This window comes from Lonchura striata, chromosome 6 (assembly GCF_050655825.1).
Source record: "Lonchura striata isolate lonStrDom1 chromosome 6, ASM5065582v1, whole genome shotgun sequence".
Taxonomy (NCBI): domain Eukaryota; kingdom Metazoa; phylum Chordata; class Aves; order Passeriformes; family Estrildidae; genus Lonchura; species Lonchura striata.
Window position 1 is genome coordinate 40,894,393 of NC_140708.1, and position 27,301 is coordinate 40,921,693.

General features: G+C 45.0%; 3 protein-coding genes across 7 annotated transcripts in view; 2 read left to right on the forward strand and 1 right to left on the reverse strand.

Annotated features, from left to right (window-relative positions):
* Positions 1-3,105, forward strand: part of INPP5A (inositol polyphosphate-5-phosphatase A) — a 185,735-nt gene extending 182,630 nt beyond the window's left edge. For 2 of the 5 annotated variants that reach the window (XM_085583036.1, XM_085583040.1), the window contains 3 exons: positions 108-176; positions 1,354-1,390; positions 1,540-3,105. In XM_085583036.1, the coding sequence (XP_085439162.1) occupies positions 108-176; positions 1,354-1,390; positions 1,540-1,589 (156 nt within the window). In that variant the 3' untranslated portion in view covers positions 1,590-3,105. Of the gene's footprint in view, positions 1-107; positions 177-1,353; positions 1,442-1,539 lie in introns of all 5 variants that reach the window. The other 3 variants (XM_085583037.1, XM_085583038.1, XM_085583039.1) reach the window with 3 other exon arrangements.
* Positions 3,106-4,998: 1,893 nt separating this feature from the next.
* NKX6-2 (NK6 homeobox 2) lies at positions 4,999-7,747 on the reverse strand. Its single transcript, XM_021542428.3, has 3 exons — positions 6,932-7,747; positions 6,481-6,653; positions 4,999-5,798 (listed from the first exon to the last, which is right to left on the reverse strand). The coding sequence occupies exons 1-3, from the start codon at positions 7,344-7,346 to the stop codon at positions 5,550-5,552; spliced, it is 837 nt and encodes a 278-aa protein (XP_021398103.1). The 5' UTR covers positions 7,347-7,747; the 3' UTR covers positions 4,999-5,549.
* A 3,523-nt stretch (positions 7,748-11,270) lies between these two features.
* Positions 11,271-27,301, forward strand: part of LOC110477039 (vertebrate ancient opsin) — a 38,128-nt gene continuing 22,097 nt past the window's right edge. The window contains exons 1-4 of the mRNA XM_085583049.1: positions 11,271-21,335; positions 22,795-23,005; positions 23,608-23,725; positions 26,006-26,245. Coding sequence (XP_085439175.1) covers positions 20,912-21,335; positions 22,795-23,005; positions 23,608-23,725; positions 26,006-26,245 — 993 coding nt within the window. The 5' untranslated portion in view covers positions 11,271-20,911. The remainder of the gene's footprint in view (positions 21,336-22,794; positions 23,006-23,607; positions 23,726-26,005; positions 26,246-27,301) is intronic.

The window sequence follows — 27,301 nt, forward strand, 5'->3', positions numbered from 1 at the left end:
TTTCATCTATTTGCACAATATTTCCGATGTTCCTTTTTGTATGTGTAATCTGAAGAATTCTTGGACTGACTAGTGTTTTGTTGTTTTCTGTTTTTTTTTTAAACTAGTCAGAAAATGATGAGAAGATAGTAATTTATGACCACATTGGGCCAAATGTCTGCATGGGTGATCACAAGGTAATTAAATTAAACATTTTAGTCTTTTTTTTTTTTTTTTTAATTAGGAAGGAGAACATATGCACTAGGTTCTAGTAATTGTAATTCAGCTATATCTCTGCCCAATTTTTAAGTAATACCTTGAAAATGTTTCAAAGTCACATTCAGCTGCAGCCAGTCTGTCTATGAGAATGGCTGCTTGTATGAAAGCAAAGAACAGGACAGGTGCTAGAAAGAAAGCAGGGTACGATGCAAGCGAAGAGGAGCAGCCATCTATGCACTTAAAACTCTTCTAGCAGAACACAAGTGATTTCATTGGGTTATCAACTATGCTTTCAAAGCATAGCTTCAACTAGGTTGATGCATAGGTACTTACTAGTAAAAGAAAATATTGGCAGTTCCATGTTCAAACAACAAGTGATTAAAAGAATATAGAAAAAGGATAATGAATTATAAATAAATAAATACCAGTTGTTTAAATTAATACCCGAATTCTATGGTCTTCTTTGCTAAAGATACCAGATGGAAACCTAAGTTAGAAATGCAATAAAACGTACAAAAAAGTACTTGCTTTCTTTGAAAAAAGCCAATTGAGGAGTAGGAGGTAACCTCTGAAAGCCTATCTAAAAACAACACTGAGGCTTTTGAATTCAGAGAGGGATAGTGGGTAATTGTATGTGTGGGTGCATGTGTACATGCAAATCTGAACTCACAAATGCATACCCCTATTTAATTCCATGGTCAGAGAATTGTTTTCTAAGGAAAAATGCACTTAGGGCATTTGGTCTAGAATCATCCAAGGTTTTAAAATAGAGCAACTTACTAACCTATCCAGTAAACATAAAGCTCTGTATCATTCAGTTCAGAAACAGCAGGTTTTGTTTCCTTTATCACCAAGGTGGTGCAGCCCTGTTACAAAAGGGAAATGTGTATGGTACCTGAACCTCTTCCCACAGAAATTTGTGGATAATTTTCCCTTAGGTTTCAGTGGGAGCAGAAATCTGTGAGGAGATTATGTTATTCCCTTGTGCATTTTGTAATCAGAGTAATTCAAAAACTTGTTGCAACATGTTGTTTCCAGTCATAGAGAATTTTTTTTGTCATATTTACTACTGACTAAAGAAAGAAAAAAGAAAAAAAAAAAAAAAACACGTATGTTTCAAACATGTAACTTCTATTTTTCCCTAACTTGCTGCAGCCTGTGTTCCTGTCCTTTCGAATAGCTGCTGGGGCAGGTAAACCTATTGCAAATGTGCACAAGTGTTGTGTCGTGCAGTGATGTGGTGGTAAATATCATCTTTTTTCTTTACGTTTCTATTACATTTTCTACATCATTTCCCCTGTGTTTATCTTTCTTTTTAAAAAAATGCCAATTCTGCAACAGGAAAAAGATGCCTACGAAGTGAGAAGATTTTCCGTGAAACCACACTGTAGCCAGGAGGAAAGGCAGCACACTGAAATCTAATCCTAACAGCTGTATTGATAAATCCAGTCCTGAGTGCCACATTTTTAGACTGCTGATCGTACACTATGCTTCAGCATCTGGACTCTGTTCAAGAGATGCCTCACATACCTCACTGTCTTGTATGTTCATGCGACATCAAGTAGAAATGTGGAATTATTTTTTATATATATGTCACAGTTCTGTTGCCAAAACTCTAAATAGACAGCAGAGATGTTATGTATTCTAGATTTCACAACTTTCAACTTTTAATAAGTGTTTGTCAATGTGGAAAAGCTATTTCAGCATATTATATAGTTTTAGACGTATCATACCCATTATATATCTTTACCACTTTGGGATTTTGTACATTGGATTGTATAGATAGAGATATTGGTGGTTTTAAATGGTATTTTCTTTTTTGACCAAGGCTTATGGTTTGTGTTTTAGTTTTAGTATTTTTGTTTTCATTTTTAATTTTTTTCTCATTTTATTTACTATACTGCCATGTTACATGGTTTTTGAATCACACAGCAGCTGCTTTCTATACATACATATATGTGTGTGTATATATATGTATGTATGTGTATATATACACAGATAAATAATTTATAAACCTGACCAAAACTTATGCTAAATATACTTTCCAATATGAAAGCTTGAGAGTGCCATATCAGCAGTAAGTATTGGAGTCTTAGCAGGTTTAGTTAAGTATACATCAACAACCAACATTTATATAATAAATAATATATAGCAGTGCCATCCTGGATATAGATATATAGCATTCTATATAGCACATAAATTAGCAGTTTCACTTTGTTACTCCTATAATCTCTCCTTTCTATGTAATATTAAGGATTGAATGTGAAGTTCTTAGCTAGGTTTGGGTGTAACTTTCCAGAATTTTGTAAACTGTTTTTGTCTGTCTTTTGTTACTGTTTTATGGTGCCATATTCTATATTGAAACAATAACAATAAGGGAGAAGAAAATCATAGTCTGCTTGAAGTAGCAACTGTATTGGACACAGACTGTATTTATACAGTATTAAAAAGAAAAAAATCAACCCAACTGTAAATTTTCCTGGTTAGTAGCTCAGTGCAGCCTACAATATAGTCTTGTTACAGACATTTTCCTCCCACCACTAAATACAACATTAAAAGGTGATTAGGGAGTCTGTTGATGAAACACAGATGTATGTTTTATTGATTTAATTTAGAACACTACAGAGTTCATGGACTGCGTGATGGCATTAGATTGATGCTTGATTTTGGTATAAATCACTACCATTGGAAATTATTTGATGTCTGCTTGCAGAGTTTTCTCAACAGTACAGCCCAGTTTATAGCAAGTATTGTTGCCCAAAGGTTGTCTGCAGCTCTGTATTGTTACCGTGCCATGTTGCATTATAACCACACAGTAATTCTATTTAAGCGAACTCAACTCATAACTCTGAAGGCCTTTAGAAATGAGTACTCTGGTTCTCAAGCAATAAAACTAATCATGGTGAACATGGCTGTGTCTGCCCCTTTAATTTGGTGATTACAGGGAAATTATTAAATTGTCACATTTCTTATTGAGATACCTTTGAATCTGCCAAGCAACAAGGGTATTTTTCACATGAAAACTTCTACGATAGGATACAAGTTCTGGTGTTAATCAAAATATAATACAAACCGAGTAAAAACTAAAGAGCTGATATGGGAGCACTGATCTGAGGGAGGTGATGCAGCTTTACGAGCTGTTCACAAGTCCTCAGCAGGTCCGTAAATGTGCCACCATAAACTCCGTCGTGATTATCCCAAGTTTCAGAAGAAACCTCTCCAGCCTTTTCCAGCAGGGACCGGGGCCCCGAGTACAGGTGAACTCGCTGTAGCCTCCAGCCGCGGGTCGTCCGGGGCCCGAACCTCCCCGGGGGTGCAGGGTGCCCCGGTGACCTGCCGGGGTGAGCTGCTGAGAATGCTACGAATTGAACCCTCAGAAATTTATGAAACGCAACTTTTGCATTTTAACAGCCCCGGAGGCGAATCCGGGGGCGCGGGGTGAGCCGAGCCGGGCCGCTGCCAGCGGACACAACGCCGCAGGAGCGGCGGGCTCTGGCCCAGGATGGGGACGGGTCCTGTCAGCTCCCGCTCTGCCCGGGGCCGTGGCTCCGTCAGTCCTGCGGTGCCTCGGAGCCCCCTTCTCCCGTAACGCCCCCTCGGAGCTCATTTCGTTTAAGAACTTTAGGAAGAGGCAGGCGAGAATGACGAGCCTCGAGCGCAGGTGCTTTTAATCCAGCCACTTCCCCTCAGGAGCCCGAACACCGATCCGGTCTCAGCGTGCTCACAGCCGGGCGAAGACTAGACCCTAAACTCGATTTATTCCCTTTGTGACCGCGGCAGGGAGTAGGGACCTGCGGGACCCCCGCCCTCCCCGGGACGCGGAGCGAAGGGAGTCAGTCACGGTGAGCGGGGACACCGGGAGCCGAGGGGGCTCCACGGGGAGCGGTCCGGGCCGCTGCCCGCAGCCGGCGCGGGCCCGTGTCTTGCCGCGCTGGATGACGGCGCCATGCGGGCCTCGGCACGGAGAGAGACGAGCAGGGGCGGCCCGGGCGCGGGGAGCCAGGACGTGCCCGCTCGACCCAGCGCTGCAGAAGGTGACTGCAGAACGGGGGGCCCGCGGGACTGGGTCCCGCACCGGACGCTGGCTGCTGGGCAGGGCAGTGGGAGCGCCTGCGGTGCAGCCGCTGTCTGCTCGGGCTGCGAAGCCTGGCTGAGACACAGGGAAAAGAGACGCTCTCGTTCCTTAAAAAAAATAAAAGCAGCAAAAAAAAAAAAGCATCTTAACGACGCGGGCGGCTCACACCCACACGGACTCGCGTGTGCAGAGGGGGAAATGCGGAGTCTCGGCCAGCTGGGAGCGCTTTGGCGGCCGCGGAACCGCGCGGAGCCCGGTTCGGGCACGGGTGCGGCCGCAGGTGTGGGGCCGAAGCACAGCCCGGAAGCCTGGCAGGAAAGCACGGGAGGGTGGTGGAGCCGCCGCGGATCTCAACAGCTTCGTCCCCGGGTTTTTGCAGCGGCCAGTACGCAGGCAGCGCAATGGGCTGTGTCCCGACCCCTATTTCTCCTCTCCGGAGCGGACCCTATCACCCGCCCGAAGCCGACGAGAAGCTGCATGGGCAGTTCGGGCTGCACGTTCAGCCGCGGGTCTCTCCCCGCTCCGGGGCTCATGGGCAGTCCCGCAGCCCGGCAGTGACCACGGCGCCCGGCCGTGCCACGGGGCCGGGGCTCCCCCGGCTCAGCCCGCCCGACCCCGGACGCAGCAGCTCCACTTCTCTTGCGAAGCAGCACTGGGGCACCCTGCAGAAGCTCTGGTATCCCCGGCCCCTGGCACAGAAATGCGGGAAGAAATTCACTAAAGGAGGTTGTTAAATAATTTATTGATTTATACAAAGTCTTTCCAACACATGTGGAGACATTCTAATGTAAAATCAAGTGTCCGTTTTCCTCTCGTGCTTTTTTTGGGCATTGGTTTGTTTTTTTGGTATTGTTAAGCATAAAATCCAGAGGCAGGAGAAATGAAACTGCCAAAACGCTGAGGGGACGGGGTGAAAGAAAACTGCCGTTTTTACACTAGAAATATACATCACAAAATCTGAAATTTGCTATATACAAAGTAGCTGAGCTTGGACTTGGGACCCATAGAAAACGTAACAAAACCTGATTGTTAGGAGGAGGAAATTAACAGGAAGGCTAAAGAAAAGAGCAGGAAACCTTACAGGGACACAAAACCCAAAAAGTTGAAAAAATTTCTCTGAAATTTACATCGATGAGAAAGAAAATAAATTCATAACTTATTCTGTAAAAAATATATACATTTCACATACATCTTAGGCTGTACAACACACCACTTCAGACACCCAGTTACACTCACCCCTGCCGCGCTGCCCGGTGCGGCCGTCGGCCCTGTGCCCTCACAGCGTATCCGAGCTGGTGCTGCAGGGGCTGACAAGGGACAGGTTCGTGGATTTGTGCTTTTTCAATAGCCTCGTGATTTTTTCATCGTCTGAGTTGGGGTCCAGGGGCTTGTTGTATTCATCATCGTCCTCATTGTCCGAGCTCTCCTTCAGCTTCTCTGTCTCAGAGTCGTGCTTCTTCTTTGCCGAGGCCATCTCTGCTGCGTGTCTCTTCCGCCACTTGGTCCGTCTGTTCTGGAACCAAACCTAGGCACCGGCACCGGGCACAGTTCAGCCACGGCCTCTGCCCCGCTGCCGCGTCCACCCCGCCAACCCCATCCCATCCCACAACGCGGGGCTGCGGGCACTCGGAGCAGGGCCTGCACCAGGCGGAGCCCCAGACGGCTCCGGGGAAGGGGGCGTCCCGTTGGGGATACCTGCCCGGCTCTGCAGGGCTGCACTACGCCTCTATCAGCAGCTTCCCGAAACAGTCGTTTGTTGAAAACAGAACGCAATAGCCAGGAAAAATAAGTAGTTTTGGCTTATAGTGCACCCCAACATTCAGATGCACCTGCAGGCTTTGCTAAAAAATTTGCGGGGTTACACAAGGTAAAGTTGTGCCAGTGGATGTGATCCTCATGGAAAAGTGACCCTTTAAAAAAATTACCTGCGGGGACCTTTTGTCGTTATTGTGATGAAGGTTTATATTAAATATAATATGTCTATTTTTTCTAAATCATTTGCAGCACAGAGAGCTCTAAGCACAAAATACCTAGAAATTAGCCTAAAATCTATCCAATATTGAAATGTAACTTAAATTCTAACTGACGCCACAAAAAAATAAAAAAAACCAAAATAAAATAAAAAATCCTAGCTAGTAATTATCGACATGGCAGAAAGCGGCCGCGGCAGTGAGCGGGAGAGGCTGAAGCCCACGGGACGGACCTACCTTCACCTGGCTCTCAGTCATCCCCAGGGAGTAGGCGAGCCGGGCACGTTCCGGTCCTGCCAAGTATTTCGTCTGTTCGAAGGTTTTCTCTAAAGCGAATATCTGCTGCCCAGAGAAAGTCGGTCGAGAGTGTTTCTTCTTACCGTCCTTGTCCAAAACCATCCCCGTCTGAGCTGGAAGCGGAGAAAGAGCTGCGTCAGGGATGAACTCTGCACTGCCCCCGGCCCGTAGCCGGGCCCCGCCAGGCCCTGCAGAGCTGCTTCGGGTGTCCACCGGCTCAAAAGCGGGGCTCGGTCCGGGACAGACCGGGGGCCGTGAGGACCGAGTGACCCGTACCGGGCCTTCCTCCACCCGCCCCGTCCACCGCGCTCGGCCGCCGGCTTGGGGCCGCCCCAGCTCTGGATCCTAGGCCGCCTACTCCCCGCGCCCCTCAAGAACCGGCCGCACTTACCGGGACAGGCGAGCCGAGGATCTCTCCAGGGAGAGCCTTGCACCACTCCCGGCCAGAAAATGGGCGGCCGTCCCGGCAGCTCCGCCAGAGGCTTCGGGTAGCGGGAGACGGCAGCGGGGCTGAAGTACATCCCGGCCGAGGCTGCCAGCCCGTTGATGCGGGGCAGCCCGCCCAGAAGGTTGCTGGCACTGCCCACGGGCCGCCCCAGGATATCGCTTATTCCGTGCGGTGTCCCCAAGGGGAGCTGCGTGTTGAGTCCCCCCAGAGCCGGTGCTTTGAAACCGGAGGGGTTCTGCAGGGCGTAGGGGAACAGGGAGGTCTTCATCTCGGCCATGTTGTGCAGTGCGGCGAGCGGCGCGCTGCTAAGGACGAATGCGCTCTGGCGATTAGCATCCATCTGTCCCACCGCTAACATCTGCGGGCATCAGCGAGCGTGGGTCCTTCCCAACCGCACCGCGGCCGCTCCGCTGGGGACCCTCGCCAGGACCGCGGCCGCGGGCGGGACGTGCTCCTCGCCCCTCGCGGGATCTCAGCGACAGCAAGTGCCGAAGTTAGCTGGGAACAGGAAAATCCCGGCGCTTGCCCGCCCGCTCCCGCGGCGCGCACCTCCGAAGTCCAGGCTGAAGAGAGGCGAAAGCCGAGCCGGGGCAGCGCGGCGAAACAACAGACCGGCAGTCCCGGGAGAAAGAGCCTCCACCGGCAGCACGTCCCGGCGGACTACGGGCGGTGCGCTCCACGCGCGATCGGGCGGGAAGGGGATGCGGAACCCGCAGCTCCGCGCGTCGCCCCGGCCGCGTGTCCGGCGGCCGCGGGGACACTCCGCGCTGCGCCCCGTGCGCAGATAACCGCGCGGGTACCTGCGCGCCCCGCGCCCATTGGGCGGCCACCGCCCCGCGCCGCCAACACCGCCCAATCGGCGGGCGGCGCGCGCCTCCACCCCGATACGTCACGGGCGGGCCGAGCCGTGGGAGCGCGCGGGGCTGCACGTGGCCGCGCCGCGCCCGACGGGACCCCGGCCCCAGCGCCGGGACCGCCCGGCCCCACTAACGGGTCAGCCCGGCCCCACCAACGGGTCCGCCATCCCGCCCCGCCGGTCGCTCTGCCCTGCCGCCAGCCAGCGGCAGCACCCGGAGGCGGTGGCACCCCCCCCCCCCCACTCGCCGCGTCGGGCCCCTCCCGCCGGCGCCTTATCGAGCAGCCGGGCAATGACCGCGGGGCCCCGGCGGCTGCGCTGCCCTGGAGCACTGAGCTACGGTAATGCCCGCCCCGATCGCTGTTCTGTCGGGTAATCGGCTCCGTCTTCACCTGCTCAGCGGCCGTTCCCTCGCGTTAGAGCCCAGCGTTTTTAAAGCTGTTGTAAAAAATTCTCTTACGCCCCGTGAATAACTGTTTAGCTCAACTTTGTTGCCTATTCTGATACCCACCGGCATCGCAAAGGCTTTCCTTTCTTCTTTCTTCTCCCCCTTCCTCCCTCCCTCCTTTCCCGATGTAGGGGTATAGCCTCTGGTCTTTAAAGGGAGAAAAACTGCTGTTGTATCACTGCAGAACCAAGCTCGTTCGAATAAATAAAATGACCAGAGATATTCCTAATCGAAAGCATAACTCACTAGCAAGAAGAATTCTGATTTGAGGCTTAGACAGAAAATAATTCCGGAAACTGGGTTTTTAGCATGTTTGCCGCCTTGCAACTGCTCCCTCCTACGGGTTTGATACATTGTTATCCAAGGAAAATATTAACCACAACAAGCGGAGAACTAAATATTTTCAAAGTGTTCATAAAGTAAACACGAATCGACTTGATAATATCAGAATAATTACTAAAAGCGTGGTCCGTTGGATGTGGTAATGTCTGTGGTCAGAATCTTTTGCAGGTGAACAGGGTTTCGTTTAACCTATAACAAGACCGTAATGTCAATGTAGGTCAGCTTTGGGAAGTAATTATTCGGCTCGTCCATAGTCTTTGTTTTCAATCGCTGGAGTTACGGGATGTAACAGTCCGTGCGTCTCGTTTTGCGCATCCTTGTAAAAAGCTTAGCGTACAAACGTGATATCAAAAACGACGCTGCGCTAAAGAAGGTTTAATAAACGACTTCGTTGTTTTTCCCTCTATCTACTGCAAACATCAGCAGCGTAGGGAACAGTCACGGGCTTTGTGAGGAGAGCCTCATCAGCTCAGTGCAGGCTCGTTTCCGCGACGCCTGCGTGCGTTGGGAAGGGGCTGGCAATGCCACCTGCTCCCTCCGCCTCCGGCGCGGCCCCGGCTCACGGCGGCGTTGAAAGCTGCTGCAGGTGGCCGCAGACGGGGCTCATCAGCCCTTCCGGAGAGTCGTATCTTCCGCCGGGGATCGGGGAGCACCCGTCCCGGGCAGGCAGGTGCCAGCGCGCAGTCAGCCCGCGGCTCGGCTCGGTCTCTGCCAGCCCGTGCCTCTCCGGAGCGTAGACCGCCGGGTTTGCTCGCGTCCCGCCCGTCTGCCTGCCCTAGTGCGGTGCTGGGGGCCAGCAGCGCCTCTGCCCGCCGAGCCCGCAGATCTTGCGACTCTGAATGCGACCCCGCGGCGCTGGGTTCGGCTCGGCTAACGAGAGAGACTCCTCCCGCTCCGTCCGGCCGGGGCCGGGGGCTGATCCAGACACGGGCACCGGCAGCCGCTCACCGAGGAGCAGCCCCGCAGAGACGCCACTTTCTTGCGCGGGACCGATGGAACAAGGTAAGCGTCCGGCCTTCGCCATCCACGCTTCGGCGGGGCTAGACCGACTCCCGTCCACCCTTGACGGGTAAGCTCGCCGCTGGGTGCCGTGCCGCCGGTAGCAGAGGGCCATGCCGCCTGCTCCACCGGGACATCCGAGAGTGTCCGTGCGTGTGTCCCGCGGCCGCCCCGCTCCCGCGCGGCTTCCCCCGCAGCCAGGAGCGCGCAAAACTCGACGCGCGTCGCCCTCGGCGGCCTCTGGACCGCGGTGGCCGGTGGCCCTGCAGGGGGCTGCTACCTCGGGACTCTCGCCCATCGGCGTACGGGTCCCGGGGGCAGAGCCAAAGCCTCCCGCTCCATCTAAAGCCGCCCTCGGCGTCCGGTTGGCAGTTTGGATGTTATCAATGACACTTGTTGCACATCAGTGATGCGTTTGTCGATTTCACTGATTTCCTGAAATCCCATACCCTCGTTTTTCCACGTGGAAATATGTGGGGTTTATTTCTGTAGACCTCGTGGCGTGATAAATCTACTTTTGCGTCTGTTCTTCGATGAGGTATGGCACCGAAAGAGGAAACCACAGGCAGGCATCGCCGGGTGTCTCCGGCTCCCCGCCCGCGGGCTACTCGGGAATCCTCTTTCCACCCCGCCGCTCCCTCTCCCGATGCTGTTGGGTCCCAGGCGCTGCCAGGCTGCTCCGGGGCCAAGGACTCCCCTAGCCCTTAAGCAAACCCCGTTCCGGGTGCAAAGCTCGTTCCTCTCCGAGACGTCGCAGTGGCCGGGCAGTCCTCGGGGCGACTGCAGGGGCCGCTACGTGCGCCCCGGCCCCGGCCATCTGACTGCTCGCCCCCAGGCTCGGCGCAGCGCCCGCAATCACGCTCGGCAGCCTCTCGGAGTGGTGGTCTCGGTAAAATAAGTCGGGGATGCCATTCCGAAGAGGCAGCGGCTCATCGGCTGCCGGAGCGCTCGTCGTCTCCGGTGCTTCCTGTGGCCGAATAGAAGTTACTGATGGAGGGCTTACCCGAGCAGATAAAAATCAGCCCGAGGCATTTGTGACGGCCAGTGCGGGCGCGTTCCCGGGTTCGTCCGGCAGCGCTGGAGAGAGTCCCGTCGGCGGGCCCGCCACCGGCACTGCTCGTGTGGCCGCTTTCGGAACGTTCATTTCGGCGGAAGAGAACAGGGCCTGGCAGTACGGTCACCTGTCCGGGATCCGGCAGTACGGTCACCTGTCCGGGACCCCGCGCCCTGCCCCGCGCCCCTGCGGCCGGCCCGGCCCGGCCTCCGCCGCCTCCGCGCCCTGCCGGCGCCCCCTGCCGGCGCAGAGGCACCGGGCGGCTCGTCCGGCCGCCCGCCGGGCCCGGTCCCGTTCCGCCCCGCCGGGCCCGGTCCCGTTCCGCCCCGCCGGGCCCGGTCCCGTTCCGCCCCGCCGGGCCCGGTCCCGTTCCCCCCCGCCGGGCCCGGTCCCGTTCCGCCCCGCCGGGCCCGGTCCCGTTCCCCCCCGCCGGGCCCGGTCCCGTTCCGCCCCGCCGGGCCCGGTCCCGTTCCGCCCCGCCGGGCCCGGTCCCGTTTTCCCCCGCCGGGCCCGGTCCCGTTTTCCCCCGCCGGGCCCGGTCCCGTTTTCCCCCGCCGGGCCCGGTCCCGTTCCGCCCCGCCGGGCCCGGTCCCGTTTTCCCCCGCCGGGCCCGGTCTCGTTCCCCTGCCGGGCTCGCTGCCGCTGCTTCTCTCCGTGCCGCGTGTGTTGTGGCGGCGGCGGGACGGGGCTAAGGCGCCCGGGCGGACACCGACGCCGGGGCTCCGGGAGGCCCGCGCGGGTGTCCCGGCGCTGTCCCTGCGCGGTCCCGGAGTTGTGACGCGCCCGCACCGGGCCGCGGATGGTAAGACCCGCGGCACTGACTCACTCGCTGGGCGTAGTTACAGGCAGGACAAAACACGAATTCCCACCGTGTGAAGTTAACGATCGTTTTGCTTTGCCCCTAACATCAGTAACATTTTTTTAAAATTACATAGAAACAAAACAGATATCAGTAACTTCAAATTCGTCTGGGACTTACACATTCCAGCATAGGAAAAGAGGAATATTACAGTACGTGGACCAGAATTAAATTCTACATTATAAATAACTTCAGACAAGTTTTGTTTAACCTGCTGTTTTGTTTTGGTTTGGTTTGGTTTTATTTGTTATGTATACAGCCGAAGTACCTTTTCTTGTAGCTTCTGTGCAGCTGAAAATGTCTGAGAGGTTGTGGAGTAGAATATAATAAGTCACGAATAGATCCCCCCACTGCATTATGCATTATTCCAAAGTGCAGCTGTAAAGTCCATGTAAAAACAGAATGACTGAGGAAGCAGAAGCTCAGAGCAGCTCGCCTCACAGGTGTCCTTTCCTGACTTATTCTGCAGCTGATGGAGGTACCAGTGGAGGAGGAAGGGAAATTATACTGTTGCACGGAGTTACACAGAGCAGGAAAAGCCGTGTCCTGGCCCTGTGATGATGCTGTCTGCCTGTGTTCCTGACAGTATGGATGCTGCTTCTTTACAGCATACCTGAAAGATATCCTTATGTTTTAAAATTAGGGGGATTTTTTTGCCTAATAATGTAGTCACTAGAAAACAAAGCCATTTTAGACTAAATGATCTCTGTTGAAACATCTTCACATGATGATGTATGTTCTGAGAAAGGCCATATTTAATATTTTCCATTATGATCCTTGGCACAAAAGGTAGGTATCTGATAATGGTAGAGCTGAGAGTGTTCATAGTTTAGAGCAACAACAAGAGAAACTGGGTGACCTTGAGAACATTGTGACAGAAATGTGAAGAAATGTAAAAATTCTGTTTCTAACTGATGTCTTCCTGGGAAGCTGGTTGATTTCAGCTACCAAGCACATAGATGACACTGCTTTTTAGTGCTTTCTAGAAAGAACAAAAACAAAAGGCTCAGTATGTGTTGTATCTTGTGACTCTCTAAGGTTTTAATCTCTTTATTGGGTGGAGGGAGAGCTATATATATAAATCCTTTCAAAGTAACTTACTCATGCTGAAGACTAGAGTGAGATTTTAAAAGTATCATGAGGAAGTTTTCAGTGTCTCTGTGTGAATTGGTCTGCTTTGGATTTTAAGCCACAAGTTTTGAAGCTCTGGAAAACATGAGTTAGGTTTAAGGAAAGCTTCTGATGTTATAATCACCAATTATTACTGTAAATATTGATGGAAAGTAGCATGAACATAATTTTATACATATTTTTAGGGCAAGAAATGAAACAGTATTTTTGCAGGTGAAACTTCTGAAAGATTTAAGATAAGCAGTTATTAGCATTCATTTTGTTCTCTCTGTTGTATATCTTGACAGGCACACTTAACAAGGATATGGTGGGCAGGGTGGGGGTGGTTTCTTGGCTTAATGTCCTTATCAAAATGAAGGGCTTTTCTTACCCTAGTTGATCTAGCAGTCAGTTTAGGTTGGACTGAATTTTTGATGCAGCTTCCAGTATATCACTGGTATTACTGAGATTCCCAGGACTTTGCTTTTTTCCCCTCTTTCTGGGGAAACCCTGGTTTACCTGTCCCTTTTCTTCTGCCAATGGCTTAGATGGTTATTAATATTAAGACCATTGAGGTTTTAGATAATGTTAAACTTAGTGTCCATCCACCAACCCTCTCCCACTTCCTTTGTTCCTCCAGTGCTATTCTATTCCTACTTGTCTCCACTCTAATAGTTCATCCTTTAAATGAAAGAAGGCTACAAATTATTCTTTCTAAGTAAGATAAGCCCTTGTGAGCTCTATTTTATCTAACCAAGACTGGGAAGTTGCTTGCCCTTATTTGTATTAAACAAATGTATATACTTTACCACAAGTCATTAATGCTATAAAGAGATTGCCTTCCTATTGATAGCCTGGATGGGGGAACTCAGGAGTAAGTTGCCAATAAATAAGAGTGTGCTTATAAGCACTATTGATTCTCCCTGAGCCACAGAGAATTGTTTTGTTAGTAAAACTCTACCTGAATATGTAAGTGAGGATAAGAAAAAAGACAGGGATTACTGAAAGCTGAGAGGACTGGGGTATGACTTGGGGTGAGAGCCTTACGTTGTTTTTCTTTGAAGGGTACAGTCTGTAAAGACAGATGACCAAAATGTGACAGCAATTTTTCTGGCCATCCTCAGCACAGAATTTCATATGGCACACGATTTCAGAGTGATCGAAGAGTTCCCCAAATCATCATGGAAGAAAATGAAAGTATCATTTGCGTAGGAAATAAAAGACTGGTGAGATTCAAATTCCTTTTGTCCTGTGTGGGTTTTGCAACAGTTTGAAAGTGTTTCTCTGACCTGTTTGGGGAATATTTAAACATACGCTGTTAGGCAGCTATTGGGAGCCAATGCAGGAGCAAGTAAGAAGAGGAGCAGTGTGGTTCTGAGCTGTAGGACAGCAGAGTCCATTTACTGGGAGTTGGAAAAATAGTGGATTAGTCAGGTTTATTATGCTTCCACTGTCCTGTGTGTTTCTTCCATATTCAAACAGCTTGCTGAAAGTAAATATTATTTTCATAGCTGTTTTCCAAGAAAGACAACAGAACTAGACAGAACTGAATGGACACCAGGGCAAAGCTACAGTGCAGTGGTGTTCTCTGTGAAGCCACGTTCGGTGGTAGGATTCCCATCATCCTCAGTGCACATATTCCATGATATAATTTATATTTGTAAGCTGACAGGCTATTCCTTTAAGAGTATCTTGAAAGAATAACAAATTACATTATTACCTCAGCTTTGACAAATTTTTAATTGTGGTGAGTTAGAAGATTTTCCTGGTGATGTCCTGATCTTCCTCACATTTTTTGAAGACATAAAACAGTGATAAATGATGGTTATACATCAACCATTTAGTTATATGAGACAAAATATTGGAATTACCCTGACTGTGGAGCAGTAGATAAGCCAAATAATATCAATTTTATATTGTTACTCTTAGTAACAGCAACAAAAAAATTATTGGAGTGATGCACATTAAAGATATCCTGTGTCTTTAGGAAGCTGATTTCTTCAGACTAAAATGACAGTATGAATCCAGAAAGTTTCAGGTTATATTACAAATGCATCATATACTGCTTTCTTTATGCAATTTTCAGCATAATTAAGACATATTTGAATGTATCTAATAAATTCTACAGTATATGTGGGGGATTTGGTTGGTTGATTGATTGTGGTTTGGACTCTGTTTTGGTTTTTTAAACACCTACCTTGTGTTTTTTTCCAAAAAGCTTTTAACAGAATTCATTACATCTTCTGCTTTTAGGTTTTACCTTCTTTTTTAGATCTCTTTCCTTCTATTAGTTTTGGTTCTTACATTCAGTGATGATGTTATTCAAGGGTTTTTCTGGAGATTTGTTAAATGTATTCCACAGTATTTAAAAATTAAAGAATGCTTTTTAAAAATCAGGAGTTGTCAGAACACTCAAAAAAAGAACCTTCCTTGGCAACAAAACTGCTTATGCTCTGATTTGGCTTCCATATTCACCCAGTCTGCTAAAATTAATAATATTTAGAGCTGTCTTTCTAGGGAAGACAGTAGGACAGAATTTAATTACACCACCTGAGGGCACTGTATTACTTATTTACTTTACTTTTCAGGGCAAATACAAAAGGGTAGTGTTTGAAACAGTCCAAGTTTTTCTTCCTCTTACGATTACTATGAACTTCTAGAACAAGCATACCACTGAAATGAATCAATATCATTAATAAAGAAAAGATGTGTTGTTGAAGGCAGGTATCTTGGAAAGAAGGCCATCCTTTTCTCATGTCACTAACATATTTTCCTTGTACCCGTTGTAGAATGATGGTAATTTTAAATACCATGCTATTATTATTTTAAATTATGTGTTACTAGTGTGGCAGTGATTGCTGTATAAAATCATGGAATTGTTTAGGTTGGAAAATACCTCCAAGATCAGGGAGTCCAAGTTCTAACCTGGACTGCAAGTCCAAGCACCACTGCATTCTCCACTGACCTGTACTCCTGGGCTGCAGTTCTGGCTGTTTACATTTGCTGCCTCTTGACTGTGTGCATAAAAGTGCAGAGCTGATGTAAAAGCACCCAATGACTGTGCTGTGTCCATGTACTTACACTGCTTATTCTACTTAGAGTCACTGACTGGTTGGAAGGGATCTTAAAGATCATCCAGTTCTAATGGCAGGGGGTGCCATGGGCAGGGGCACCTTCCACTAGACTGAGTTTTTTGGAGAATATAAAAAAGTGAGAAATAGGAGCAGTAAAAACTCCCTATATGGGAACTCCTGATGTGGCTCATTTTCTCTGTCTTGACAAGTTTACGTTCTCTCTCAGCGCTTTCTACACTGCCATCTCTATATTTTCGTTATTCTTTACTGGTTTTCGGTCTGGTCTCTAGTAATTTGATTTCACCATCTTGTTATTTTCCCTGCTAGTGCTGGAAGAGGCTCTCCAAGTATAGTTCCAATAAGGCCCTGTGCAGGTCAGGAGCCCCTCTGCAGCAAGATGTGCTTCCAGAGGTCGCAGCCTTTGGCACTGATCACTCCTCCCTTCTTGCAAGGAAGTGGCTGAACTCTCCCAGTGTATATTCACTTGAAATCACGTCCTGAAGCCTTTCTATTCTCTTTATACCACATGAAACACAGTGAAACCTTCATGTCAGAAACTAGATAGTATTTATAATTTTGTTAGAATAATAACCAAGTGCGTTTCCACCAGAAAAATGCCTCAAAACTGGACTTTTTCAGTTTGGTCATTTCAGCAATCCAGGAATACATTCAGGGATAGTTCTATAGCTAATGCATTCTACAATGACCAATTCAACTTACATAAATAATACTTTTAATTTGTGTATTCTAATTGGATTAACAAGGGAATGATACTGTTTCTTTTGCAGTTGAGGACAGAAGCGAATGACCTCAACTGTGTTTTGCATAACAGGATTTCTTAGAACACATAACAGAAACCAGAAAGTTGTGTCAGATAAAGTAGTTTAAAAATACACAGGAATAACTCATTGAGAGATTATCCCATGTGGAGTGCGGCAATCCCATATTAAAGAAAAGGAAAGTAAAAAAAAGAATTTTAAAAGCTTCATTTAAAGACAACTCTACCTTTAAAAGGCATGGTATGAACCCTCTATTGGGGACAGGAACAGATATGTAGTTATTTAAGAGATCTTAGCTCTTCCAGTAAAGCAATTCCAATGAAACAGAAAAGGACAAGGATATCCTCTGTTCCTCTAGTCCTGTTGGTTTGTATGTCTTAATTTGTCTTTATAGATGCTTAAATCTGTTGAAGCAGTACATTTTCCTTCCTTGAAATCTGGTGAGTTTAATACATTATTTTATTACATTAAGGTAATCAATATGAAATATATTTGAAATATATTTCTGAAATCTGACCAGGAAGTTAGTTTTTGCTCTAGTGAGAGGCTGAATTACTTTGGAGAGTATATTTGCTGTGTTTCACAGCAAGTGTTTATGAATGAAACAGATGTTTAGGCAGCTTTATTTCTAGCAGATTTTTTTATATGTGATATTAGTAAACACTTTCCAGTGATATTCTGCCAGCATGGAATGTAACTTTTTTCCATATGTATACTCCGTATGTGAAATTGTGAGGCTTAACTTTCACACATTCTAGTGCGCACTTTCTATCCTCTCACATGCCAAATTACCAATACTTCTTTTTTCCTTTCTGGCATTAATTTTTTCTCATTTGATATCCAATTTTCTGAATGAATTATGACAGTAATCCTTTCTTCTGTGCTGTTACTTCATTTATTCCACACTATATATTCAGGGTTTCTGAGGTCATTCTTCTCCCCCACTGCCCCTTGTTTTGGTAATGAAAGATAGGATTTATTTATGCTGATTAAAATAATTCTGAATGATTTTATGTTCATTTTAGCTCAGATAATCTGAACTGCAAAAATTAAATTTATTTTGTAACCATTTATGCAGAATGTAAGGACTTATATTTGTTGATGATATAGAAAAACTCTATGAACTCACATTTGGAAGGAACAAAATTGCTAACAAGATCTGTGCCTGGAACAGGGGTTAAAAGACTAAGAAGCAGTACTTATAAGATCTCATGGAAAGAAAGGTGCAAAATTACCTTCTTGAAGGGAAAAAAACCTGTGGATATTATAGTTGATTCTTTCCAAACACAAACATTTAGAAAATGTCTACTTCAATAGGAAAGATAATTAGAATGGCAAATTAGACATCTGTAAATGTGAAGAAGGCAGAAAACATCATGCATTTTGACGGTGAAACCCTTTTTCTTCTGTAGAGACAATATTTCTCTTGAAGTACATATATCTTAATTTATCCACAGAATAGTCAGGCAGAAGGAGATGTGCTTAGTGCTTGCCTGTTAGTGCAGTTAATGCAGAAATAACTTGCTGTGTATGCACAGCCAGCTGAATGGAGGGGAGAGCCCTGTGCTATCAAAGGTTCCTCCTATCAAGGATTGCAAGCCTGCCTGTCCACCCCAGCCAGCCCTAGCCAGAGTCCCATGACTGTGCTAATGCCAAATCAGTGAGAGCTGCTTGCTACTCATTTAGCAAGTTGAATAATGTGGTGATTTTTTTCCATGCGTAAAGAAGCTTACTTTGTGCTGGATCTCAGTGTTACCCTGACTGTTCTGAGTCTTCTTCTCAGCCTGTGCTTTTTGCATTTCCCTATGATTATATAGGAAAACTATGTACTGGGGGGTAATTCTTCTGGTAGAGAAGTCAACAGGATCAGGGCTGCTATCTTTGTGCACTGCCTTGCACTATGGCAAATTCATAGCCAGTCCGTTCTGCCTCCTTGCCTGAGGAAGCCTCATCTCCTCTCTTAACACTTACTTTACTTTTCTCTCCAAAGCACTGAGTATCAGAGGTGTTGTGGTATTTCACACACAGGATGTCTCAGGCAGTCTAAGTTTATCTGCAAGAGGTCTGCCTGTGCTCTGGAGCAATCTGTGCAATTTCTGTTGTTTTGAATCTGAAGGACTGCTTAGCAAACTTCTATCAGAAGTTTCACAGTCCCTGGCTCTCCAGGTGGTGACCAGCTGTGAGAAGCTCTGGCAGTCCCTCTCCAGGCTGCATCCATCTGCTGGGTCAGAAGGGAGTGTTGCAACAGCAGCGTTCCCACAGCATGAGGAGAAGGTGCTGGCATTGGTCCTTCTGTATATTCTTACCACTTCTCTTCACCCCCTTGTTGCTGTGATTTAATGGGAGTCACTTTTGGTGATAGAATTTAATGGCATTTGGATCAGTATAAGTCTTCATTTAATGGACAAGATATGCAAACTTTTTTATTTAGGGCTGCAATAGATACTGCTGTTTAAAAAATTAACCCTGAATACTCTGAAGCATACAGGGACATGTATTTGTGACATTTAAGCTAGGAATAAGAGAGTCACTGAACTGAGAAGTGATTGTTCTTTTTCATGGAGCTTTGTGTATGATGAAGTGACATATGGCTTGGTTTATACAGGACCTAAAATTCTCTTAAAGTAGTATCTCAGAACATTTTACATTCTTCCCATAAATTCTCAGCAATAAATGTTCTGTTTCAGTATAAATACAAAAATAAAATGCATTAGGTAAAACCTAATTCAGATTCAGGGCAAAAGAGTACATAAAAGATGTTATGCCATCGGAAAAATCCAATCACAGGCAATTATGAGCTCTATTGACACTGGAGGAAGCAAGATATGTGGATAATAACTTCTGGTGCATCTCAAAAGGAAGTACTCTGGAAATATTTCCATTGTTCAATAAAGCACCTGCAAGTGTATTCGGTTTTCAGAAATGGAACTTATGTTCAGATCAGCCCTATGTGGGGAAACTATCTGCAAAGAGACTGAAAATAATTATTTGCTGATAGGGCAAGAGAAATAAAAAAGGCCCCTTTAATTTTTCAAATTTCAGACTGGTTTTTTCAAAGTTAGCAGAAAGAGATAGGAATGTTTTATGTAGGTTCTTGAATACTCTTAATAATATCCAAAATTACTATTTAGAGCAGAAGCACATATTAAGTCATGTAGGATCAATTCAGGGTCAGCTCTTAAAATCCATACTTGCAATTAACTTTCAGTAATGCCTCAGTTCTTACTATTCTGTCAAATTCCATCAATTTAATCAGAGGTTGGATGACATGTTAAGCAACAAACTGACAAATTCTGCCAGCAAAGTGATACAGCACATACAGTTCTTGCTGTCAGCAATGTGCAGTCAGGTCTTTTCACCAGCTACCTACCTGGGCTACAGGAATTGTTTTGGGTAAAGATAGATTCAGTTGTTGGTATGAAGCAAAAAACTTGGCTGCTTTTGTTTCTGTTGATGCTGAATTTCAGTTTTTAATATTGTAATTATATTTAGTAGTATTTCAGAACATTTTTCAATCATCAGCTGATCTAAGAAAGCAAGACTGAGCTAAAAGAAATGCATTTTGGGGCTAGAAATTAGCAGCAGAACTTCACTAAATATGACACGTATATAATGAGACCCTGTGTGTAATGCACATATCACTACAGCCAGATGTAGGTTATCTTTACATCAGTCATTACAAAGGCCACTGAGCAAGCAAAATATTTAGAACATTTATTTTCATTTATTGATTATCTGAAATAGGTTGATTAAGGAAAAAATAACTGTTTTGCAAAGAGACAGTGAAATCTAATCTTGTGCAGCTAAAGGAACACTCCCTAGGTCTGGTTTTTGCTCCTTGCTAGTTCCATGTATGGCCTTATCTGTTGGTTTCTTAAGATCTGTAGAGAAAAGTTCATCCATGGAGAATTCTTTGGGAACGACGTGTTGAGAAGGGTCAGTACAGTGTCAAACATGACATTATTTTGATTTCAACATTTACAGTCACTTCTCCCAAACTCCAGTAAGCTCTCTGGCTCACCACGGACAACTCCCTCTCACCAGGTAGCCTTTCTTTTTAAAGTGCTGGAAGTGTGGGAGGCTTCCAAGCAAACCCTGATTATTTTTTTCCCAACAGAGTAGGGTGGAGATGAGGGGTATTTCAGCACTGCTGGCTGCTGCAGGAGGAGGAAATCTACTACAGATAAAGGCACAGCTGCAGTGAGAGAGAGGCAGTGGGCAGAGAGGGGCAGAGGTTTCTCTAAGAGATTTTCTTGCTAATCCCTCTTCCCACTTTCACTCTGCAGCACTAAACTTTCCTCCAACTGAAACATTTTTTCCTCAGTTATTATTGGAGAGCAGAAGGAGGAGGAATTTGTTCACACTTCTGTTGAAGAGAGCAAACATCTCCTTTTAATCCTGAATGTTATTTACAGAGTTGAAACTCCACTATTACATTATATTATTTTTGCTACTGAACGAAGGAATGGATGCATTCAGAGTATTTGAAAATGGGTCACTTTTGCCCAGTTACTCTGCTCCTGCCAGATGGGATCCCTTCCATCGTCCCCTGGACTCCATCCAACCCTGGCAATTCAGGCTTCTGGCAGCAGTAATGTTGTTAGTGACCTCCCTGTCACTTGCTGAGAACCTGGCTGTAATCCTGGTAACTTTTAAGTTCAAGCAATTGAGACAACCTATCAATTATATTATAGTCAATTTGTCTGTGGCTGATTTACTGGTCTCACTGACTGGTGGTACCATCAGCTTTTTAACGAATCTAAAAGGTTATTTTTTTATGGGATACTGGGCTTGTGTATTGGAAGGATTTGCTGTCACATTTTTTGGTAAGCTTGATTTTGTTTGTATTTGTATGTTCTTTTCCTTCAACTTCCTTCTATGTATTCTACTGCAGTTTCCTAAGTCACTGACTTTGCATGCATTTTAATTCACTGATATTTTTCCCTTGTTACATAAGTTCTGCAGTGGAGAGTGAAAAATATATCTCTCTATCCCTGTCATATACATAGCCTGTTGCATGTGTACTGATCACTGAATATGTTCCATAGAATGAGGAAAAGCTTTCCAGTAGAATAGCAGTGTTGTGGGGATTATGGTAAAACAATTTCAGGATAAAATTCATTATACATATCTATTTTCAAAATTTGTATTTAAGTGTGTGCATATGTGGATAAATAAGAGAGAGAGAAAAAGAGTAAGTGGCTGCCCATAAACTCTGGAAAATCTCAGGGTACGGAACATCTTGTGTTCTCCGTCCTTCAGGGGCTCTGAGGAGCAGGGACACACCTGTAACAGTCTGCACACCAACATCTTTTTTTTTCGTGGCTTTGTTCACTTACTACCAAAAAATATTAGAAGTACTCTAAGAGGAAAAATCCTCACCCCACATAGTACCCCATGTAAATACACCTCTGCAGAATAAATGGGGTATTTATTTAGAACAGGGCATCTACTCACTTGAGACAGACACTCATTCCTGTCCCCATCTCTGAAGCTGCATGAAGACAGCCAGTAATGCTTGTCCCTGCTCTAAATCACACAGTGCTGATCCTCAGCCCAAAAAGGAGTCCCACAGCTGCTCTCTACTCGTTTAAGATAGACAGAGGGAATGTCGCTGAGGGACAGTGCTTCTACATCTGTTTGTGGCATGTAAGCCGTTTCCTATCGATCAGGCTATTTCAAGATTTTGGTGTCCCACCAGGTAATATGTGCAAAAATTGATAATTTGATGTTGTGGACAGCTCTCTGCAGGTTTGAGTTTTCTGATATCGTGAAATAATTTTTACAAAGATAATGTTTTGAAGATTTTAGTTAATTAATTTGGATGCTACACATTATTTGCAGCTTTTCAGTGCAGAACTAAAAATGCAAGTCCTGGTCACTTAACTGGCCTGATTAGCTGCTTGATTTTGTAGCACTCATACTGTAGACAGGCAAATTGGACAAACATGACATTTTTATGCTCTTCATTAGTATTAGAATAATGCATATAAATTGCCCATGCTTTCTTAACTCGTGCTGATAGAAAAGGTATCTGATGTTGTAGGTAGTCAAAGAAGGTAACCAGTTGCCCAGAATGGTTGTAGAGTCTTCATCTGCAAAGATACTCAAAACCCAGCTGGACTTGGTCCTGAACAACCTGCTAGATGGACAGTGCTTGAAGGGGGAGTGATGACCTCCAGAGATGCTTTTCAAAATAAACAGTTCTGGGATTCTGTAACTTGTGATGGTGTTTGCTTTTCAGCTGTGTACCCAAATTTGATGCTGACCGTTCTCTTGCTACAGGCATTGTAGCTCTCTGGTCTCTTGCTCTGCTGGCTTTCGAGCGGTACATTGTGATCTGCCGCCCGCTGAGAAATGCGCGCTTGAGGGGGAAGCATGCAGCTCTAGGTATTGTCTTTGTGTGGAGTTTTTCCTTCATTTGGACCATTCCACCAACAACTGGTTGGAGCAGTTACACTACCAGTAAGATTGGGACTACTTGTGAGCCTAACTGGTAAGGCCACTCTCACAGTGTATGGTAAAAAAATGAAACTTGCATTTCAGGATGCCTCAGGGCCAGGAGTATAAAGGAAAGGGTTAAAGATGATGTAAATATCTGGAAAAAAACCCAGCTGTAAAGAAAGTTGTAATAAAACTGATAAAAATTTTCTGTGATCACCTTCTAAAACAAAAATTTCTAAAGAATGGAGCCTCCATCTCTAATGAAAATAATCACCCTAGACTTTGTGCTTTTTGTCAGGAGTCAAAGAAGTTAGATTTTTTTCAGAAGACTGGACAAAGCTCTTAGCCAGCTAGTCTGACCCCATAGCTTGCTCTGCTTGGAGCAGGAGGTTGTACTACATGTCCCTTCCCATGTAATCATCCCCACAGTTCTTTCATACTGTACCTGTAGTTGTAGGATCCTCTCCTAGCCCCTGGCAGGGAGATGGCCCAGGGCTCCATCTGGTGATATGGCTAGAGCTGAAAAGGGGCATGTTGAATAAAAACATTTGACAAAAATACTAGTGACATCTTTGAAAAAAATATTAATATTCCAAGAAAATAATAAGAACATGTAGTAGTAATACCCACAAAGGTATTTTGTATTTTATACAGGTACTCAGGAACTTATGCTGACCGTACATACATTATTACATTCTTCACCACCTGTTTTATAGTACCCTTATTGGTGATTTTGGTATCCTATGGAAAATTGGTGTGGAAGTTAAAAAAGGTAAGAAGCACCCATAAGTAAACTTCTAAAATGTGTGTGCATGCAAAAGTTTGGAATTACTGTGTTTTATTTTCTATAAAGATCAGATGTCAGCAGTTCAGATTTGCAGGCAGCAAGCACACTCAGTTACATCCCTTGTTATATAGTTACCCTTACACACAGAGATTCATGCTATGGTTAGAAGTGGTGTTTTAAAGTGTGGAGTTCACATCACTTATCAGTACATCTCGTTAGTTAAACATAATACAAGTGAAAGAATGTCTACCTCAGAAATAAACGGAACACTCCAGTACTGCTTTATTCACAATTATGCTTCAATTCATGATATTTCATAAGACTCAAACCAGGAAAATTAGAATGTGGCTTGGAATGACTGCAGTTGTAAATTTTAAGAGTGCTGCCTACTACTTAGTAATATGCTCAAAATAAGATTCAGCCTTTGCAAATAATGAAATGCTGTTTAATAAAAAATTGTCAGGAATATTGAAAGGACTTGAGAAATGCTTTTGAATTTTCTTTAATGGCTGTGTTGACCTGATCCAAAGAGGAAGCTGCAAAAAGAGACAAAGAAGACAATAGAACAGGAAAATTCCTATTTGGTCCAGGATTTGGGGACAAGATTTTGGGACAATATTGATACTCTATCTACTGCAAAGCTCTGAAAAGCCAGTACCTGCAACACATTCTGTAAACCTATATTGAATTGCCATATGACTGTATCTCACTAAACTAAGCTCATTTTCAAAAATCTGACTATAGTGAACAGAGAGAGATCCAAGCAACAGAACTGGTGTCTTGTTGTTCCCAACCATCCCTCTTCATGCATTTTGTCCCACATTTGTCACAGCACAGACTTGTTCCCAAGTGGAATAATCTGCCAGTCCCTCAGTCCCAGCGACGCCAGCTTTATAATGCCAATTGTAGCTTGCATTGCACCATCAAAGTTGATGAAAGAAATTAGTTGAAAAGTTGATGAAAGAAAATAAATAAATTAGCAGTTTACAATAGAGGTAAATTATTTTGGCAGTATTCCTTTGTTTGGAAGACAAGGCACCAGTATGTCTTTCTTTATCAGTATTTAGAGAGAAAGGAAAAGCTATATGTGAAAAAAAGACCAGGCTGTTAATGAGACAATGATGAAACCTTTGAAACTACAATAAAGGAGGTTGTGTTTCTTTTCCAGGGGACTGCAATTCTGCTGAAAGAGAGGCTGGGGTGCTCTTTGTAGGAACAGCATACAGTAAAAAATATTATGGAAATCTCATATATTGGAAGGGACTGTCTTATCAGTACCAAACACATTAATGCCAAGTAACTTGCAGTTATTGTAAAAATTCATTGTTGTTGTTGTTGTTATTATTGTTGATGTTGTTATTATGTTTATATTTGGTAAAAACTGATGTGAATTGAAAATTTCTACAGAGGTGAGGACATTACCCTTCCTAGGAGGTGCATCTATACCTCTTTAAGCACAAATGTTGAAATTTTCTTCAAGTGCAGTTCAAAAGTATAAAGTAAGGAAAATGTTTCCACAGAGTTCTAACATTACTGCAGAAGTTAAAAGGCCACATTATACAAACAAATCTTATTTTATTATAAACAATTGCAAGATCTGGTATCAGGTTTTTCTGGAGCCATACAGAGTTATTAATGATTTCTTGTGTAAAATAACATTTCATAACAGCACCTTTTTTCTCTAAGTCATCAGAAACCAGACAGGGATGCTTCCCAGAAAGACACTGTTTGACATCAGCTAATCTCTGTATGAACCTCTGTGCTTAAGCTTCTTGCATGATCACTGAGGAAAAGAGGGAGAGCATTCCTACTAAATGCCCTAATCCCACTTTAATTCTGATATAATTAGATCATAAATGCTCTTCTGGGGAAGGCCATGGAGCACCACTGAGCCAGACAGACTCCCCTGGTGTGAATTTGCCCCTCGGTGAGGAGGTTGCACAGCCTCAGCAGTGCTGTCTGTAATACCCATGCCAGACACCCAGCTGTCTGCAAAAGCTACATGGAATAGAAAGTGTTTGAATTCAGCTCACTATCTGCTTATGACATGGTCCTTCTTTTTCACTTTGACAATACAAATATAAAGATAGTTAAGCGAAGAAAAATTTACTAATGCTGGTATGTGGTAATTTGTGTCCCTCAGCAGTAACTTTGGCACCCATCCCTCTGTGCTGCTGCTCTTGGGAAGAACAGGTCTTTCCTTCTAGCATGGCCGCTAGACAGCTCACTGTTTGTTTTTTAGAATCTTTTCTGTTTTCTTAAAAGGTGTCATATGCACAAGGCAGGCTCGGGGCTGCCAGGAGACCTGAAAGACAAGTGACTAGAATGGTTGTTTTTATGATCGTTGCCTTTCTAATCTGCTGGATGCCATACGCTACCTTTTCTGTCCTAGTCACCACATATCCCTCCATTGAGCTGGATCCTAGTCTGGCAGCAATTCCAGCCTTCTTTTCCAAAACAGCTACAGTTTATAATCCAGTTATTTATGTCTTTATGAACAAACAGGTACTGTATGCTCTCAGAGTGTCTCTAACACTCATATTTTGCTATTTTGTCTTGCTTTATAATGAATTATTTCTACCTACCTATATGTTAGCTAAAAAGCATTACAATAGCCAGCATTTAGAATGAAAAAATAATCTGCCTGGTGGAAGATAGTGTAAATCTCTGAGCATTCTTGAAATATAAATGTTAATAATTATTAGGTTTAGATATTATAAAGGAAAATCAGCCCTTAGGGAACATGAGTTAGCTTCCTGTATGAAAATTATGTTCTCAAGACTGTCCCAGTATATTTCAATAATTCTTTAAGAATGCAACACCATTAAGTTGATCCTGAAGTCGGGTGCACATTTTCAAAGCTTGAATTTGTCTTGGGGGAATGAGGCATTTGTGGTTTATGTGCAGGGGGGCTGGAAGTATTGCACATGCCCATTTAACAGGGAGCTTTTTTCTCTGGAATGAGGGCAGAGGATTGGATGCAGGAAAAAAACCTGACATGGGGATGAACCAGAGCGCTGTGCGCTCACAGTGATAACAGACGTGATAATAAACCTGGGCAGATTTCTGCAATGAATAAAGCAACTGAGAGTGATGGTATCAAGCACATAAATTAAATAAAGAAAAACAGCAAAATAACTGTTGAATAAGAAATGGTGAATTTATTTATCCAGTCCCGCAGAGAGAGCTATTGCTTATCTCACATCCTGTGGACAGCACGCTGATCTCCCAAACCATGTAGATGTGTGCTACACTTTACCCTGTTTGTGGATGAGAACAACAGAAACCCATCTTTGAGTAGCCAGGAATTTAGTATATGAAAGCATGAGTCTGGAGAAATGGCCAACTATGTCCATTAGATATGATTAGCTAGAAGCAGAAAAGAAAAATTATTTTCTAGATTAAGACTGGCTCTTTTCAGAACATAGTTAATATTTAGGTTTAGAGTCCTTCGTGGTGGCATAGGCAAATCTATTTTATAGGGTTATTTTTTATATTCCCAACTGATTCATAAGAGAATTTCCAAGACTTTAGCTAATATGCAGATTGATTTATAGAATT